This window comes from Stylophora pistillata, chromosome 7 (genome assembly GCF_964205215.1).
Source record: "Stylophora pistillata chromosome 7, jaStyPist1.2, whole genome shotgun sequence".
Classification (NCBI taxonomy): domain Eukaryota; kingdom Metazoa; phylum Cnidaria; class Anthozoa; order Scleractinia; family Pocilloporidae; genus Stylophora; species Stylophora pistillata.
Window position 1 is genome coordinate 17,305,833 of NC_142525.1, and position 19,007 is coordinate 17,324,839.

The 19,007-nt window shown below is 38.1% G+C and overlaps 1 protein-coding gene across 1 annotated transcript in view; it reads left to right on the plus strand.

Moving 5' to 3' along the window:
• LOC111336213 (hemicentin-1) overlaps window positions 1-19,007 on the plus strand; it is a 52,421-nt gene that overhangs the window by 23,850 nt on the left and 9,564 nt on the right. Inside the window, exons 8-15 of the mRNA XM_088726401.1 lie at window positions 929-1,193; window positions 3,878-4,126; window positions 5,856-6,119; window positions 6,696-6,944; window positions 8,314-8,408; window positions 8,844-8,905; window positions 13,725-13,939; window positions 14,364-14,408. Coding sequence (XP_088582527.1) covers window positions 929-1,193; window positions 3,878-4,126; window positions 5,856-6,119; window positions 6,696-6,944; window positions 8,314-8,408; window positions 8,844-8,905; window positions 13,725-13,939; window positions 14,364-14,408 — 1,444 coding nt within the window. The remainder of the gene's footprint in view (window positions 1-928; window positions 1,194-3,877; window positions 4,127-5,855; window positions 6,120-6,695; window positions 6,945-8,313; window positions 8,409-8,843; window positions 8,906-13,724; window positions 13,940-14,363; window positions 14,409-19,007) is intronic.

Sequence of the window (19,007 nt, forward strand, 5' to 3'; positions counted from 1 at the left end):
AATGCAAGCAGATAGAGAATTATAAGGTTATTTTTATTCAATCTATTTTCATGTTTTATTGAAAAGAAAATTTCGTTAGCCTTCAGACGTTTTATAAGGATTAATTTGGATATATCAACAAAGTTGAAATGGTAAATTGGCCACTGTAACAATTACAAAGCTGACGTTTCGAGCGTTAGCCCTTCGTCGGAGCGAATAGAGGAATTGTTGGTTGTGTGCTTTTAAAGGCAGAAAATGGAGCTACGTTATTGGTGGGAACATGGCAACGAGAAAAACAAGAATAAATTAGTGGAATGAAAAGCGTTCGTTGATCCCTGTGGGATTTAGACTGCCGGTTTGAAAGATGAGCTTTAGTTCAAGATTTTTGCGGCTTTCCGTGCTACCTAAGTGTAAGGAAAGACCACAGATTGCCATATGTTGCTTAGAATGATTAGGTAAATTAAAATGTCTAGCGACTGGTTTCGATGTGTCCCTGTCATTCCTTTCCACGTCTCGAAGGTGTTCTCGGAATGGGTCAACTAGTCTTCTGCCTGTTTCGCCGATGTATATCTTTTTGCAATAAGTGCAAGTTATGCAATAAATTACATTGGCGGAGGTGCACGTGAAGTGATCAGTGATCTTAATGGATCGTTTAGGTCCCGATATTTTATCAGTGTTGTGAATGAAAGGACACGTTTTGCATCGTGCACGAGCGCATTTAAAAGTGCCTGGTTGGTCATTAGTCTGAAAAGAACTTCTGACCAAGAACTTCGGAATATTTAGCTTTGACGAGTGGGTTTGTCGAATTGCAATGATGGAGATAAAGATGACGTTTTTCTTCATGGTTATGGTTAAATATAGGCGGTGTAACTGCTTTAGTATACTAATTTTTATGTCTTTTGTTGTCGGTTTTTCTTTTCTCATTTTATTCTTTTGTGTCATTTCAAAGAACCCCCATCTAACAATCCACGAATTAGTGGTGACAGCATTGAAGGACAGCAATATTACATTGACTTGCAGTGTGTCTGGTAACCCTAAGCCTATCATAACATGGAAAGAAACGGGTAGATATGAGGTGCTTTCAAATACTTCCTCATACCACCTTGTCAATGTAAGGAAACCTGGGACAACGGACAACATGATCCAGTATCAATGTACAGCCAGTAATGAAGTGGGGACACCTGCTACAGCTACAGTTAATGTCACTGTTCACTGTAAGTCAGCACACCTACGCCTGAAAACTTATTTTACCGCAGTAAGACATAAATCGTAACCAGTTCTCTTAAGTTTTACATTTATTTAATTATTTGGAAAAAATAATCTCTGCATCTGATATAGTAAGTAGATGCAAATAGCTATGTACAGACTGTACATTCTAGTCAGGTTTTTCCCCTTTCATTAAACAGCCCATCTAAAGCAAAGTATTTACTTATTGTTTATTCTGACTTCTATTCGTCTTTATTCTGATAGGGATTCGCTATAAAGCTGTAAAGAAGGATTGTAAAGTGCGTTTTAGTTGTTGAAGCGCTTACTGCATACCGTTAGGGCAAACTCCTTAATGTGAATCATTGCAGAAACCAAGTCGATTAAATAGAGGAATGGCTGCAAGAGCATTTGTCATTTGAAAGCTTACACACACATTGCAGTCAAATGATACATTGAATTGTACTAAAAGAAATCATGTCATCACAAAACTGCCTGTGGTTGTCTTTCAGTGGTCTTTTGTTTCTTTAAGTTATAGTAATATATGTTTAAAATGTGTAATGGTACCTTGATTTCATGTTAAGATTATACTGATAGTTTTCTGTTCCATTTTTTGAACAGTGACTGTAAAATTATAAGTATTGTCAAATGTAGTTGCATGTATATCCTCTTGTCAACTATTTGTATCAAAGTTGTTAATGTACCCTTAAAATTACTTGTTATTCATGTTACAAGCTGTGCTTAGCAAGTATTTCAATGGCTTGAAAGGCTGTGAGATTTATGCCGAACATAAATAATAGATATTCCTCACCATTACAGTTTAAGAATTAGTTTTGGTTTTCGAATTACCTGGACTGTTTGATTTTAATTTTATAAAGTTGGAGTAGTATGGTACAAACGGAGTTGCTGTCCTAAGCCCAGCAACTTTCCTAGGTTCACGACTCTTTTTGATTTGTTCTTTTTTTGGAGTTTCACTAAAAATATTGAAGAGCTGCTTCATACCTTTATGCCACAACATAAAGATGAGAAGCTACAAGTAACCAGTTAGTTCATGATATTAGATATTGTCCATTCGCTTATCCCTGTGCTTGAGGCGTTGGAAATGGTGTGCAGAATTTTTTTTTTTACACAGAGATTATGTAATAAAATTCTACTGGACTACCGCGTTATCTTTTTGAGCAATTTTAAGCTACTATGTATATTAAAATGGAGCCATTCAACTGCTTTCTATTCAATATTAACAACCAAAGGATAATTTTTTAAACTGAAAATCTAGGTCTGGTCAAATTCGAAGATTTCATGATTTTCGAATTATGTCCGTCTGTCCGTTCGCCGTCAGTCAGTCGTCTGACAGGATTGGTGAGTCGTGCAACATTTCATTATGACTACAGTGTTACTTTTCGTCAAGAAATCTTTCCGCCTATAAGGATCCAAAGCTGGAAAACTTATTCAGGAAACTAAAAGGTAATCGCTTACTCTTCATTTTATGAAGAAGTTTTGAGAATTTACTTAACATAGCGGGTGAAATGCGTCTACCGATGGTGCAATACATCTATCGAGTTAAAGTAAGACCTCAAATATCAAAGGGTAAAAGAGCACTCATGTTTTTCTCCAGGATTAGAATCAACGCCCACCAGATCAGGCCCAGAGGCTCGCAATTTCCCTGATATCAAATCGGCAAAACTTACTCTCCTGTTACTTTAAACTATTGAACCCACACTACTCGTCTATACATAAGATATATGTGAACTGTCTCTTGAGGCGATCATCGTCACGGGACTGAAAGTTCTCTTTGAGTTAGAGCTAGGAATTTGTCCAGCAAGCTACTTGGTAGCAAACGTTTAATTATGGAAAACTCGCATGGTGTCGAGCAAGGGATCATCTTACTAATAAATACCAATAAAATTTGTATCTGATGGAGGGGATCTTTCTGATTCCTAGGACCTTATCATCAGTTACCAATGCTAATCCTAGAATGTTGCTTCGAATCGAAGAGCCGCACAGTAAGATCAATTCTATTGGATATTACCAACCTCGCGCCGATGTATTGCAGAATAGAGTGAGCAGATTTACGCGATCCGTTGGGACATTTAGAGACATCAATAAGAAAAGGGAAAGGCCTTGTTCGTTTGAAAATATTTTGCCAAGGTACTTGATCTGTAAAGAACATGTTCGAAGCTGTTGGAAACCGTGGCAACTTCTACTGTTCCTCATTTAGCCGTGCAGTATACCAATTCAGGGTATCTTGCGCTGTTGTGGAATGGTTGTTCTATATAATTGGTCGATTTTTTAATATTTATTTCGTGAAAACCTGACCTTTTTGAAAGGCTACACATTTTGCTCAACCATTTTGCGCAATGGCACAACTAACTTCTAGCTTGTTGTCTCAATAAGCAAACGTTAAAGAATTTATTCATTGTCATTCATGATGATACCAAATTATTAACAATGTGTCTTCTCTTATGATAGAACAATGAGTAGATGTTTTAAGCCTGGTGTGGTATTTATTGGGTGAGAGCTGCCATATGCTAGCCTGAAAGTTTGCCTGTTCCAGTTCAAAGGAATCTTACTGGAAATAGTTCCCCGAATTATAATTAATTGTGCTATGTTAAAGGTACAGAGATTTCTGTTGGTCCTATTCGAGGAAATGTTTTGCTGACAAACACTCAGTTAAATAACAGTTTATTTTTTATAGATCATCCTGTTGACACAAATTTTACCACAGAAAATACCACAGTCCTTCGCAGAAGTCATTTCACCCTTAAGTGCTCAACAGATGCCAGTCCTACAGCTGAGTTTCATTTGTACTTGAATGGCAGCTTAAATCAAACCAACAACACAGGAACATTTTATGTAATTGCGGTATCCGATGCCGAGTATACCTGTGTTCCTCGGAACTTAATTGGGACAGGAGATAATGCTACGGTCAAGGTTACAGTTGTGGGTGAGTTAATGTTGATATACATGTATATTTAAACAAAATCATCGAATAGGCGTTTTCATAGTAATAATCAATGAGAGCTTTATTGTATTCAAGCCAATGTATTACAGTTCTAGTCTTAGAGGCAAATTGACAGCCAGATTTAGCCTAATCGACCTTCTCACGACTTTGAAAGGAAAGATCTCACAAATTTCATATTACAGCGAAGTTTATTCATCTAAGAGAGAATTCTCCATGCACTAAATTAAGAGAAGATGATTTACCTACAAAAGAATTTGATATAGTTTAGGCTGGAAGCGATCTGAAAGACTGTTCAAGAAGTCTGCACGAATTCCGTAGCTCAATATTTGTGCTGAGATCATGACCTAGTTTTGAGGATCTCAAGAGATGTCGAGTTAATAGAAAGTGTTACAGGCATTCAGCCAAATTGTATTTCGTTAGCCTTTTTATTGACAAAATTTTGATGGTATTTTCAATTTTCGGAACGCACTTCAATCCCAAGCGAGCCAATAACCACGTATTCAATTTGGTCTTGCCACTTGCGATTCAACGAGATACTGAAAGTCACGACTAAGCCTGTAAAAAAAGGTAGCCTACTGTGTAACATTTTCCAGCAGAAAACTGACAAACACTGTAAGATGGCACATGGGATCATGATATAGCCAGAGTATGCCTAATAAGCACCTATAACAGCGCCTTCAGGCCCTTCGTCTACCATTGTGAGTAAATCGTGCCAGCAAAGCATGAAACAAAGCAGAGGGCAGCTTAATGCCTTATTCTAGCAAAATGTGTCTCAGTCCAGGAAGAGTAAAATTGAAACTGCAAACAAAAGTAGATCACGTAACTATGGTAGCACTTATATTTTCCAAGCGCAAAATTTCTTGCGTTTAGATACAGTCTTACAACCGCGGGATCCCGAGGTGAGTTTGTTGGCGCGCTTATACATTTAGCGTGATTGCGATCCTAGCCAGGTGGGTTACATCACTTTGAGACGTTTACATGGCAAATTGTGACCCTTGGCGGATTACCCCACCTATCATGTAAACGAGATCAAGATGTTATGAGAGACTATGTGGACAGGCGAATTACAGGTTGAGTTCTTTCACTTGACTGTAGTCTTTACGTCGTTCGTGTTGTTGAATATTATCGAAACTGTTCCATCAAATACCACATTTCGAATAAAAACTACTTCGAACCAAGCGATAACCACCAACTCAAGTTTTGGTTTTACATGTTCAAAAAACATAACCAGTACCCACAGGTCCTTTCAGTAGTATGTACAGTTGTGATTAAAGTGACGCTGTTTCTTTTATTAAATGATAAACGTTCGTTCAAATAGCTTACACTATGGTAGGGACCGCGGAGGAAGAGGTTATGGGGGCGCAGGTGCCTTTCTGTTGTAGAAAAAAAGTATGTTTCATTTTGCCATTGGTTAAGTAGTAGGGCACTTATTCATCAAATACGAAGAGACAAACTTTTTCAGCTCTACCCTTATGCCACGAGAGGTTTTGGTTCGGAAGCTACCAGCTGCTTTTTATATTAAATTTAACAACATTTTCAGCTATCATCCTTACTTTTATTTAGCCAGTCAACCATATGTCGTGATAAGAGGGATTCAAATTTAGTAAGATGAGGGGCTCTATCTGTGAAGGCATTACATTTGACTTTGGTGTGCACTGACAACAAACATTACTAATCATATAAACTTATTATCATACATGCTGTGTTCCAGATGCTCCATTGGCGTTACTTTCACCGCTTGAAGTAACTGCTAATGTTAACGATACCTTGAATTTGACATGCACGGTGTTTGGCAATCCGAAACCCAGCATAAAATGGAGTAAGGATGGCAGTTCTTATGTTCCTTGCAATGACTCGTTATGTACCGTGACCGTAAGCAGACATGGTGCTCTGAATGATGTGATCCAATATCAATGTACAGCCAGTAATGGAGTGGGTACACCTGATACAGCTACAGCCAGCATCACTGTTCACTGTAAGGAGCTAAATGCACAATAGTCCTCAATTTTGCTGTACTCGGAGTGAGAAATCGGTATAATTATCCTATATCTAGCGCACAAAAACAAAACAGTAGCCTAATCAGTGGAAATCCTCTCCATGCTCCAGGAAATGCACGTCACAAACCTAGAAATTGTGCGGTTTTAGTTCTAATTATGTTTGTTTTAGATGGTTTTGGGTGATTGTTCGATTTCTATGCTCTAATAGAGAAAACTTTGTGCATGTCATCATCGAATGAACGCGTAACTTCTAAATCGACTTAAATGAGCACCGATTGCTCTCGAATTGCACATTAGATACAGACTTGTAATCTTCAAAATACTTGGTCTTGTCATGTCTATTTACAACCTAATTTGTAATTTAGTTCACAGTAACTTTACCAAACAATCTTTAGAACGTTTACTTTAAGCAACAGTATCGTCTTTGAAGCTGTTCTTCAAAAACTCGGAAACAGTGATATAAATCGCATGCCTTGTGTCCTTGCTAGAATCTGTTTCTTGTTTTGGAAAACGGCTTCATGTAACATGGAGCCTGAATTCTTTTATTTACAAAGATCCAGCGATGATTAGTGAACCAGGAAATGTAACGCTGAACGTAACGGTTGGGGAGAAAGTAAATTTTTCCTGTAACGGAACAGGCAATCCCAAACCGATAATAACGTTGGTGGCTATTTTTGGTGAAGCAAGCAACCGAAAAAATGTGTCCGAAAGCAACAGCTTTGAAGCAAAACCTGATAGCGCTGTGAGGTTCCTGTGCACAGTTGAAAACGCATTGGCGAAAAAAGTCAAATGGATTCACTTAGGTGAGTAAAGTCGAGATTACCAGTACTTATACGTTAATGTAATTTTAAATACAATATATTCTTTTAGAATATATCGTATTTAAGAATACGATATATTCTTCTAGAAACACATAATTTACGGTTCTTTTGAGTGCATAAAAATGACAAGAGATTAACCTTGATTTCCTTTCCATTAGAAGGCCAATGAGCAGAATATGTGGACAATAATTATTATTCATAACCGATAAAGAGGCAAATTTGAACGTGACCTCGCCTCAAAGAGCCCTAAATTGGAAAAGAATGGGCCAAAGATGGCTTAAAAACTCGCTTTTCTAAGTTTTAAGCGTGTTTGCTTCTAAATCAGCGCGCAGCTTTAGCTACAGTTTGGACCAAAAACGAGCGATTTTTACGGAGTAGAAGTATTATCATTTTGCACTTGAAATTACACAAAATTCAGGGGTTTTTTTTCTATCATGAAAGTAATTTTCATGAGGAATTTTCCGAAAACTCTCATTTCCCTTACTACTGAGAGTAGGTTGGGTGGGAGAATACTACCCGCTCACGGAACCAATCAGATTGCAGGATTTATGAAATACCGCCTGCTCACGTTTTGTGGCAAAAATAAATAACTGTATTTCTTTGTGTTATGGATTTTTTCCATCTTTGTAAGAAATGAAGACAATGGGTACCGAGTTTTAAATAGTTTCGACCAAAAAAAAAAAAAGAAAATCATACAACGTTATTTACCGGGAAAGGAGAAAATAACCTTTTAAGTTATCTGAAATAGCTTTGGACGAAGGGCTTTTTGTTTGTTTGTTTTTTTTTTTTCTATTTTCTTCAAAACTCATAGGGATAAAGGTGGAATTTTACTACTGTACCCGCCACTTCTTTGTCCGTTATAAAATCAAAATGTTCTTCTCAAAGTTCTTTTCTCTCCGACAATGTCATAATACACAATTTTGTCACGGAAATCCTCAGGTTATGAAAAAATATATTGATGATTTTCCGAAAACCTCCACTAAGACTGTCGCATGGGATTTCCCCATGACATTAATATAGTGATAACGATTGCTATGCCGAATCTACTATTTCAAACTTAAATCCCTTGGTCAAAACATGTATGAAAATGTTTGACCACGAAGAGGAAAATTATCTTAAAGACCATCTACAGGTTCTTGAGATGAAATGTTGTACAGCATACCTTCAGGAAGTTCTTGAAAAGAGATTGCATTGTGAGTTTTCCGCGACTTATCCGTCAACGGGAAGTTTGAAATAGTAATGTTGAGTATTGCATCAGTGGTTAGTTATTTCATGAGTGGTCGTTATTTTGCCTAGCATGTAAAAAAACTAAGAGCCCTTCCAAGTTCAAGCTATTTTTTTTTTCTTTCAGTTCTAAACGCTATGGAGTTCGAAATTACTTTAACCATCATTAACAAAGCCTGCCGTGATAATCCTGGCGAAGTTATGAAACAGCTGCGTGAACATGTAAGTAAAATAGAGACAGTTGTTTGTTTTAGTCATGAACCAAGGACAACGATAAAATGTGAGTCTTGCTTCAGGAGTCAGACGCCACAACTCAGGGTTTCGAGTTCCTACGCCCTACATCTGGGACGCAGGGAACTTTTTGATAGCCACGCTCACTATTGAGTTCCCTGTGGTGTAGCCTGGTTGTATGGCATGGGAATGTGGAATCTCAAGGTCTGGAGTCTGATTACTTGTAGGGGATAGATTACAAGTGTTTCCTCCTTTTTCGGCGAAGTACGACGCGCGAGTTAAAGAAATCAGTTAAAAATTTGATGTCAGCGCGACGTGGGAAGCTCCTGGAGAGACTTCGATGCGCTGCAGGAGTTCCACGAGTGAAGTGCTAGAAAAATACCTTTCACCTCATCAAATTAAGTTGGTGATATTTTCGTTTTCCAGGTGATTGAGATTTTGAAGAAATGGAACATACCCATTGAACACATTACAACTATAACTTATGAGTATGATATTCTCTTGCTTGTGTGCTGTATCATTAGAAGAGTTCTTAGTCTACACTTTGGTGGTAGAAAATGTGGAAACCTTAAATCGAGAGAATAAATAATCTCATGTTTAGGACAGTAGTGAGAGTATTGCACAAACAAGCTTGTTCCTTTTATTTCTAGATTCTTCTTTAGTCGTTTTGGAGGTGTGCGCAAATTTTTAGATTAAAATTATCTGACTGTAAATGGACCACATGACTTCACAACAGTGTAAATTAATGACGACATTAAATCGTTTGCCTTAAACCTTTGAACGTAATGACCTTACCATGAAATCGATTCAGGACTACAACGACCACAGCCATTCGCAAATCGCCAAAGGTAGTCTTACCCCCATCCTCGGAGACCCAGGGGCTGTGAGTCGATTTCAAGTAAGGGCGAAAGAGCCCCTGGGGACATTGTCTTACAAGACTAGTTCAAAACGGTCGCAGTCGTTCTGGCATCTGATTGGTGCCAGAAAATCTTTGTGTTTTTCTGCCCAATCAGATTGAACTGTACTTTAGAGTCCTTTCGTGTGTTTTAACACGGACAGATACAAGAAGCGTAGTTGCACGCCATGTTTGTTTAGGCCGTACGACGGAGTTTTGCTCGAGGTGAAAAGTTTCAGTCTCAGCACACAATGTAAGAGAAATCGATCAGATTTTCCCAAAAATCTCACCGAAAATTATACTGAATACTTTCGCAGGTATCACAAGAGAGCGTGTTTAAAAGTTTGTGAGGTTCGTATAAAACACGAGGGTTGCAGGCGTTCATATGTCGCTTTAAACGTTAAACGAGATGTAAGCTTGAAGGCCCATTTTCATCCGAGATCCTTTGCAGTCGTCTGTTTTTGTTTTGGAATCGCGCTATTGTTAAATGGCGAACTCTGATAGTCATTCACAAACACTATTAAAAAGAAAAACAAAGATTTGGTGAAGAACACAGTAAAAAAATGTGCAGCTAAATATTTGAGACTGAAACATCATAAATCGAGTCTGTGTATAAAACTTGTACAAAGCTTACTTGATGTTGAAGGAAATTGTTCGGCTTCAACACTAAATAGAATACAAACAAATAACCAATATTGGCCAAAACTGATTTACTTTACGCATTTCAATTATAGAATAATGACTTGAACAAATGAGATCGCTTACATACATATCTCAAGATCTCAAGTAAAAATCAGTCAAATAATTGTTCTCACCTCGAAAAAATCTCCCCGGAGTCTCTAGTTCCATCGTAGGAACAATGCAATAACATTTCTGCAAAAGCACTGTTTGTAGTGTTACCGAAACCCATTGTTGTTTTCCTTGCCCTCCATAAATCATACACAGACTCTCGAAGTCGAATAACCTTTGCCGAGCTGGGCAGACCCGGCCTTCCTCTAGACCGGTTCTTCGGCGGCATCAACTTTTCAAATGACGTTTTTCACCGTCATACATGTAAGAATTAAAAACTATTTACTGATATGGATACTACGATAGTTTGTTGCCCGCACATGATTCAAGATGGAACTTTGAAATCCCTAATTAGTAAGATGGAAGACGATATCAAAGCGATTCCGCAACTTTGAGGAAAATTGCGTATTTTTCATATATGAAAAATGATCTGGGCGTGCAAGGCATCTCGGTTGAAAATGGGCCTTTAAATCTTTCTAGATTTTTTGTATAATTTGCTGTAACTGAAACTTTGCCAATCCCGTGAAGTTATTTCGTCGCACGGGCCACGCAGGTCTGTCGAGCAACTGGCGCTTACGCTTACGGAGCTTTCTGTGCGCGCCAAAATCTAACCTTCGCTTTGTCCTAAAGTCTTTCACAATATGGCCAAGATTGCAGAGAACGTTAAGTTCGTGAAAAACCTCCAGCAAGCGCTTAGAGAAAGCTTAGCTGTGTTTCCGGTTAGCTAATTAAAATCTGAACCAAAACTTATTATCGAGAACATCGTGGGAAGGAGAGATGTTTTCGGACAGTTACCGAAGGGGTTTGGAAAGAGCTTAATCTTTTAACTGCTGCCTAGAGTGTTCAAATTCTTGAGCTCGAAAGGCCACGGATTCTCTTCTAGTGCCTTGGTCATTGTCATTTCACCTCTTTAGTCGATTGTTGAAGACCAAGTTAAATACCTTTGATCACTGGGAATCGATGCTGCTTTCATTGGGGAAAACAAAACCAAAGACCAGGAAATATTGGATGGAAAGGGCGGGTTTGCTTTATTGTAAATGTCAGCGTAGTACAGGGTCATCTACCCACATCTAATAAACAATAGTTTCCACGCTTAGGTTTTCGTTTTTTTTTTTCAAGCTAAGATTAGATTAGATTTTGGAGCAAAGAGAAAGCTGCGGAAGCGCCAGTTGCTTGACATACCTGCGTGGCCCGTTCGATGAAATAACTTCACGGGATTGGCAAAGTTTCAGTTACAGCAAATTATACAAAAAATCTAGAAATATTCAAGCTTACATCTCGTTTAACGTTTAAAGCGACATATTAACGCCTGCAACCATTATTTTTTACACGAACCTCGCAAACTTTTAAACACGTTCTCTTGTGATACCCGCGAAAGTAATCAGTATAATTTCCAATAAGATTTTCGCGGACAATCTGATCGATTTCTCTTACACTGTGTGCTGAGACTGAAACTTTTCACCTCGAGCAAAGTTTCGTCGCACGGCCCAAACATGCATGGTGAGCAACAGAACTTCTTGTATATGTCCGTGTTAAAACACACGAAAGGACTCTTAAGTACACTTCACTCTGATTGGGCAGAAAAACACAAAGATTTTCTGATACCGATCAGATGCCAGAATGACTGCGACCGTTTAGAACTAGTCTTGTGAGACAATGTCCCCAGGGGCTCTTTCGCCCCAACTTGAAATCGACTCACAACCCCTGGGTCTCCGAGGATGTCTTACCCCTCGCAAGCACAGAACTGCGACTGAGGTTTCAGCTATTAACAATTTTTTATTTTGTTCCCAAAGTGTGATAGACTTTGTCCGAGAAATTGTCCCTATCAATGAAACCACTTTTCACTCTTGAAACAAGCTAGACAAATGCAATCTTCTATTCCCATCGCAATCTTAAGGACAGGGTCTCTATCACAGAGAACTACAGTGATGTAGCTGCATAATTGGGTAGCGACAAAAATTTTATGGTTTCTGGAAAATGGTTTTCCATGAAGGTCCTGTGATTGCACCATTTTGTTACATATGTCTTGGAAGATTGGTGAAGCTCGAGTTTGTTCTCAAGTCATGATGAAATGAAGAAATGTCGCTGCGGTTATAAATTATTTTCGCGGCACAGCGATTTTCGCTGCGATTAAACTATTTTCACGGCACTGCTCTTTTCCTTTAGTTTCATATCAAGCAAAGGCCTTTTAGAATCGTTTATGGACTTGAACGTCTCAGAGCATCACAATTATCTCATGGTTTTCATACATTTTTATCTTACCACTCTAGTGCTGTTTTTTGTTGTTGTTGTTGTTGTTGGTTTGTTTGTCTGTTTGCGTTATTTTTGTTTTGTTTTGCCTTTCACCACTAGATTTCAAAGTGGCAACCTATTTTTGTGGCTTCTGCCTCCCATAGGAGGTGAAGCCATGTATGTTGTCGAGATTAGTGAGTGTGTAATAACAGAATTCTGATCTTGCCCCAATTTTGACCCGATGTTTCTCGGTCTTGCTTATTGTTTTTCGAAGAATCTTGGTAGTTCGTCGTTTGCACTCGATACACAGTTAAGTTCTCTCTTTCGTGATTTTAGGTTTAGAGCCACAAGTGCTTTTGTTTTCAGTTTTCGCCATGATACTACGGAAAACAGTAGAAAGCTAAGCGATAAATATCTCACAATCATGTCAGGAGAACGCGCGACTTTTTAAACAAAAGTTTTCCTGCAGAATATCTTATGATCAATAAGATATTCTGCGTGATCAATGTATCATAACACTTAGCAGAATTTTTTTTTAGTTGAAAAGAAAGCATCTTACCGTTTCATTTAGCAAATAATATAGATCTTCAGTTCATGCCGTGACGCTACAAACGACAATAAACATCTCACGGTAGTTTCAGAGTGGCATTCGTCGACGCATAATTTAAATCAAACTTTCCTTGCATAGATATCTCAATATATGTGATCTGCTCATCATGGAAGCTTTGAGAAAATATTTTTTTCTTTGAAAAGGGAACATTTTACCGTTTGAATTTGTGATATGTCGAAAAGGGCTGCTAAATTTGCGAAGCGAGCACACTGCAATCTACGATACCTTGAGTTATAGAATGATGGAACGAAGGAACGGTGGATTGGCGGAATATCTTAAGATGCAGAATGACGGAATATGCTAGAATACAGAATACCTTTTTGTATGAAACAAAAGACTGAAAAAATGGGATTGCAATAAAATAAGAAAACCTTTTACAATTAACAGGCAAAATTGAAAGGATATGATAGGTAATCATTGTTGGCCCAGAGGATAGGGAAACCATGAGACTTTTGAGCTACCCCTTTAAACTATAATTGTATTACCACTGATATCATTATCAGTTTTTTTAATATTGTTATTTGTTGCCATTTAATTATTGGTTGAATGTCGATTAGAAAATATATTCTTCAATCATCTTTCTCTTGTAGAACAGGGTACCATAAATATGTGGGATGCGGCCGGTTTACTGTTTTGCATGTGGGACAAATATTCTGTAACATTACCCTCGAGCGTACTTATACAATCTCTAGTTCTTTTCAATGCTGTAAAAATTTTGCTATACCGGTAGCCACATGCTGTCTTTGACTGTCTATTTTTCGTTTGTTATTTTTCATGCCAGGTGTGGCAGTGTAACAGTATACTTGTCACTGATATTTAGTCAAAATGTCGAGATCGAAAACGTTTTAACGGTTTTGAAGAAGGCTTCGGCAGAGGAAAGAGGTTTTGGCGACTTAAAAGTTGATCCGGAATCCATCCAAGCAATTTCTCCTGAACGGATACCTACAACGCCTACGCCTACCCCAGTTGACATGACGACGGAGGAACATCCTTCAGGTGTGTCTTTTTTGTCCACACTTAGATTATATACGTGTCACCAAGAGATTATAAAAATTTTCTCCTGGTATCACTAGTATTTTATTGGACTCCCACATTCCCTGCATTTTATTCTAGTAAACCAAGGCGTATTTTTGATTGAATACGGAAAATGTAAAGTAGTTTCCGGTCAAGTCGTTTGGTTAATCTATCGCGAGCCACTAAGATGAAATTACTGTTGTTTTACTCAGAAGCAGGGGTAATCATTGGTTACTTGATCAGCCTTCACTGCAACCCTATCTGAGTTTTCCAAACATTGTTACACTATATTTTTAGTTCACTGGACATGGACAAACTATAGGGCAAACATCAAATGAGGATGCCCCCGGTTGACTCCTGCAAGGTGGCTTTCAAATGACTTGATCACTGGTTTTTTCTTTTTCAGGGCCAAAGTGCAAGGAAAGTTTTATCCCAGAAAGTAATTGTCCTTGTAAGTACTTGCTTAATACAAACGCTTTAATGCTGTTCACATAGAAATGATCTTCAGTCGTTTACCTTTTCATAGTTAATCCCAGAGAATGTAAATGACATCATTTCTTGTTCAAAGGTAGTCATGGTAAAAAATAGTTGAAAAGGTGTTGTTCATTTGTCACAAGCGGGGGATACAGAAAAATATGAATCCAAGACGAGATTTCTAAATCGTACCAATGCTGCCACTGATAACGCACACCCTCTCACGAGTTTTTATTTTGTCCTAAAACTGAGGCTTGATGAAGGTGAGTCGAAGCCTTTTAGGGACAACTAGTCTGTTAGTGAGGTTCCATCAACCATGTTTTTCTTTAAATGAACATGGAACAAAACTTTTTCTTTCCCAAAAAAAACAAAAAAAGGATCCTCTCTTACCATCCATCAATTTTATTCGCATTTGTAACTACCTGAGTTACGATGCAATATGTATACTAGTATAGTGTCAAAAGAATGGTGTCGTACATTATCGCATCGCTTGGTGGTGTAAGAAGTGTTCACATTGCATTTTAAGAGGCCGTGACTGTAAATATCGAGAATTGCTGGCCAGGCTAAAAGAATCGAAAATTCTGATAATTTGCCTGGAAAACCCCTTTAGGAAGATATATTCAAAAAAAATATTTCAAAGTTTGAAAAATAAAATGTGTCCGAGGAAATGGGGAAAAACGAAAATTCGGGTTTTTACCTAATTAATTATGCAAAAAATACAGTAAAATTGAGCAACTTTAGCGTGCTAGTACTAAAGGAGGATGTTTCGTAAGAAATCGGGGGTGTTTTTGCTTCAAAGTATAATTAATGTGACTTTTATATGTGGCATTGTGAGGAGCTTTGGTGTAATTTTAAAATTTACATGATTTTTTAACTAAGTGCTGTCAAATGCTTGTTGCAAAAAGCGAAAAATCGACCAGCTTCAAACCTTCAAAACGTGTCTTGGTATGTGTGGCATCGTGTCAAACTACATGCTGGCACAAGGTTTGGTCCTTATACTAAAATAATATGTAATAAAAAATTTGGGTAATTCAGAAACGTGCCGGCAAAACATAAAGCTTTGCGACACACTGTGGCCAGAGGTCACGAATTTGCATGATGCAAACCAGTTGTAGAAATCGTACCGCCTAACGGTTCTGGTGTAGGAAGGGCTCTTTTGACGGCTTCAACATAAAATGTACAAGAATAATGACCAGTATTTAATAGCGTTTAATTCTTTTTCAAGTCAATGAGGTTTTTGTTTTTTGTCTCGATACTGTCTTGAGGAAAAGCAAAATGTTTCAATTGCGTGACAATTGTCACGTTGGATCAAAGGTGAAGTTGCCGAGTAAAGCGGACACGATCCTTTATTTCGTCAAAACTCCATTCTAAAGCATCCAGTCCTATAAATCTCGTTTTAAATTATTTGTATAAACTCTTTAATGAGTCTTTATCGAACAACATCTCGCCGGCCTGATCCTGTTTGACTTCAGGCTGACTGCCAAGTGCGGTTCGAAGGGGACTTTTTCATTTCCGGTTTGCGCCTTTAATACGGGGACCGCGGAGCTATGGGGTTGAGTGGGCTGTAGCCCCACCAAGAACAATTTATTATTATCATTATTATTTATTTTAATCTTTGTAATTAAGAAAAAGTTGACAAATTTTTCCTAGGACTGAAGCGCGTTTCCGGTGATTTCAGAAGCTCTAGATTTCAAAAATTGCGGGGGTGAGCATATCCCAGGACACCCTATCTAGCAGTCTTTCTGAACCAAGAAAGGCGTACTAAGAAACAGACAAATGGAGGCTCTCCTCGGAGGGAAGGCCCCAGGACCTTCATTGATAAGTTGGTGTCAATGAGCTCACACTACGCGGGAACTAAAATAGCTCCTCTGATCTAAAATATGCTCCATGGCCCCCATTTTATATCAACGTTCATATAAAACTCAATTTTTTTGATGCAGCCTTTTGCCATTTGCCTTTTGAACTGCGCTGCATGAGCAGCATCGAACAAGGTCTTCGAGCAGAGCGATGTAAGATGTCTTTTTTCTCTGATCAACCCCAGGTTACATTTTAATTTAACTGCTCAAAAATAGACTCCTTAGAATTTGACAAATTAAACTCTTCTTCCATATCTTCCTCAGTTACAGCTTGTGCCCAGAGGGCTGTCTGCTGTTTTACTTTTGGTGCCATTCTGGAAAAAATGAAGCTACTTGTTGAGTCGCCAAAAACTCGGAGACACTGAACAAGCGCTTCCCTTTCGATCCCTTTGGTCTTCTCGTTTCTGTTGCAACCATTTCCGCGTCGACATTTTTGCCACTTTCTTGTTTGATGGTAAATCTAACTGTCAGATATTCTCGTTGCTTTTCGTTAAACCGGTAAGCTTTCTTAACTTGTTTCAAAGCGAAGGCTTCAGTGCTACGAGGACAGGTTTCAGGAGGTAGAGGAATAGTTGGCACGGAACTTGAACCTTCCTCGAGCCTTGCGGCATATTTAACCTTCGCTTTATCAAGAAATGTCTCCCTTTCAACCGTCTTTGTGCATGTTCCGAACGTGAGATGCTTTTCCAGAGAAGAATGCCTTTGGAAACTACGCGTGCCGCCCTCTTTTGGACATGGAAACACTTGAACATCGCCTTTCGCTTCACGGCCAGTAGGTTTCACTTAGTAGGCTCTTTAAGTTTTCTCCTTGGGGCGATCTCTTTAAATTCGCCGAGGGAATATTTTGGTAATGGCGTTCTGTGGAAAATAATAACATGAAAGATGATTAACGACAAAATCAAACACACCTAAAAATTGTCCAGAGCGAGATTTGGTGTGTTTCCCACAGCGAAAATAGCGTTAGGTGCAGCTTGTGCACTGCTACCTAAATGAAGTAAAAGTTTCTTTTTCCAGTATAGCGTTCGAAATAAAAAAAACTTGAAATAAATTTTTATAACAAAAACTGGCGCCAGGTTTGATGTTTTCAAGCGATCTTGATTTCAAGCTTTCCCTCGCTGAATTTTTCAGTCTCAGAACTAAAGAGAGATCATGCTACATTATAGCTAGAAACTGGAAAGAGAATATAACGTAAAGTTTACCATTTGTTCCTTCCAAAGAGATGCATTTGCCGGGGCCGTTATCAAATGTCTGCCACACCCTTATTCCACCAGGATAAAATCTGAAGTTGTTCAGTAAACTGATGTAATTAATCTTCTTTTGCGGGGGGGAACAGTTTCGCGTTCCCCAAGACTGTCTAACACTAGTCACTACACGAATCCCAGAACTTGCACCACAAGCCCCCCCCCCCCCCCAAGAAGAGAAGCAAAGCTACAGAATGACATCGTTTCCTTTTTATGCTCTGTGAAAAACCTCGCACGTGTTTACCTTTAAGAAAAAGACCGTGATTACATCATAGAGAATTATCGCCCAGACTGCAACACGGTATAATTGTTACAGTGACATAAGTCCTTTCTATCAATTTTTGTGACAGAAATGTGCCCTTTTTCCGAAAAAGATAAGAGTAAATAGCATTAAAAATAGTTGGGCTGTTATCTTAGGTGAAAAACCACAGCAGAAGCTTGCGGTGTTGCGTGACTTTGTTTACTCGCACAACATTTTTCAAGATATGCAAGATATTTCAAAAGAAATATTATCGCAGTTGCTGAAAACGTAGCTATTCAATTAAAAAAAATGTCGATAATAAACATTTAGTGAAAAAAAATGGTGAAATATACAGCGGCCCTTATCTATAGTTAGGTGTAGGTAGTGCTGTTGAAATAGCGAGTCAACAATAACAAAGTCTTCTGCAATTCAAATTAACAGAAAATTTCGTATCTACACATCAATTTACAGCCCTCTTCAGCAATGTCTATGGATTTTTTATTGTATAATTTCATATCATTTCCATATCAAATAATTGTTTTGACCGTCTTTGACTATCTTGTTTACTTCGTAGCTCTCAAGTACGATTTCTAGAGCTGATTTATAACATGCACATTCATGACCTTGGCCACATTGCGTCGTAAACTCTTATATTTTGTCGGCACTTTTCTGAACTACCCACATTTTTTATTTTAATATTATTTTAGTATAAGGACCAAACTTTGTGCCAGCATGCATTTTGACACGATTTCTCACATACCAAGACGCGTTTTGAAGGCTTGAAGTTGCTCGAATTTTCGCTTTTTGCAAAAAGTGATTGAGAGTACTTTGTTAAAAAATCTTGTAATTCTTAAAATTAAACCAAAGCTCCTAAAAATGCCATAAATAAAAATGGAATGAATTATATTTTCAAGTAAAAACATCTCCGATTTCTTACGAAACATCCTCCTTTAGTACTAGCACACTAAAGTTGCTCAATTTTACTGTATTTTTTGCATAATTAACTAGGTAAAAACCCGAATTTTCGTTTTTCCCCATTTTCTCGGAAACATTTGATTTTTCAGACTTTGAAATATTTTTTTCTAATATATCTCCCTAAAAGGGTTTTCCAGGAAAATCATCAGAATTTTCGATTTTTCAGCTTAGCCAGCGATTCTCGATATTTACAGTCATGGGCTCTTAATTAATGACAAGTCGCAGTTTTAAGTGATGTAAGTAGCGTTAATAAAACTGAGTGT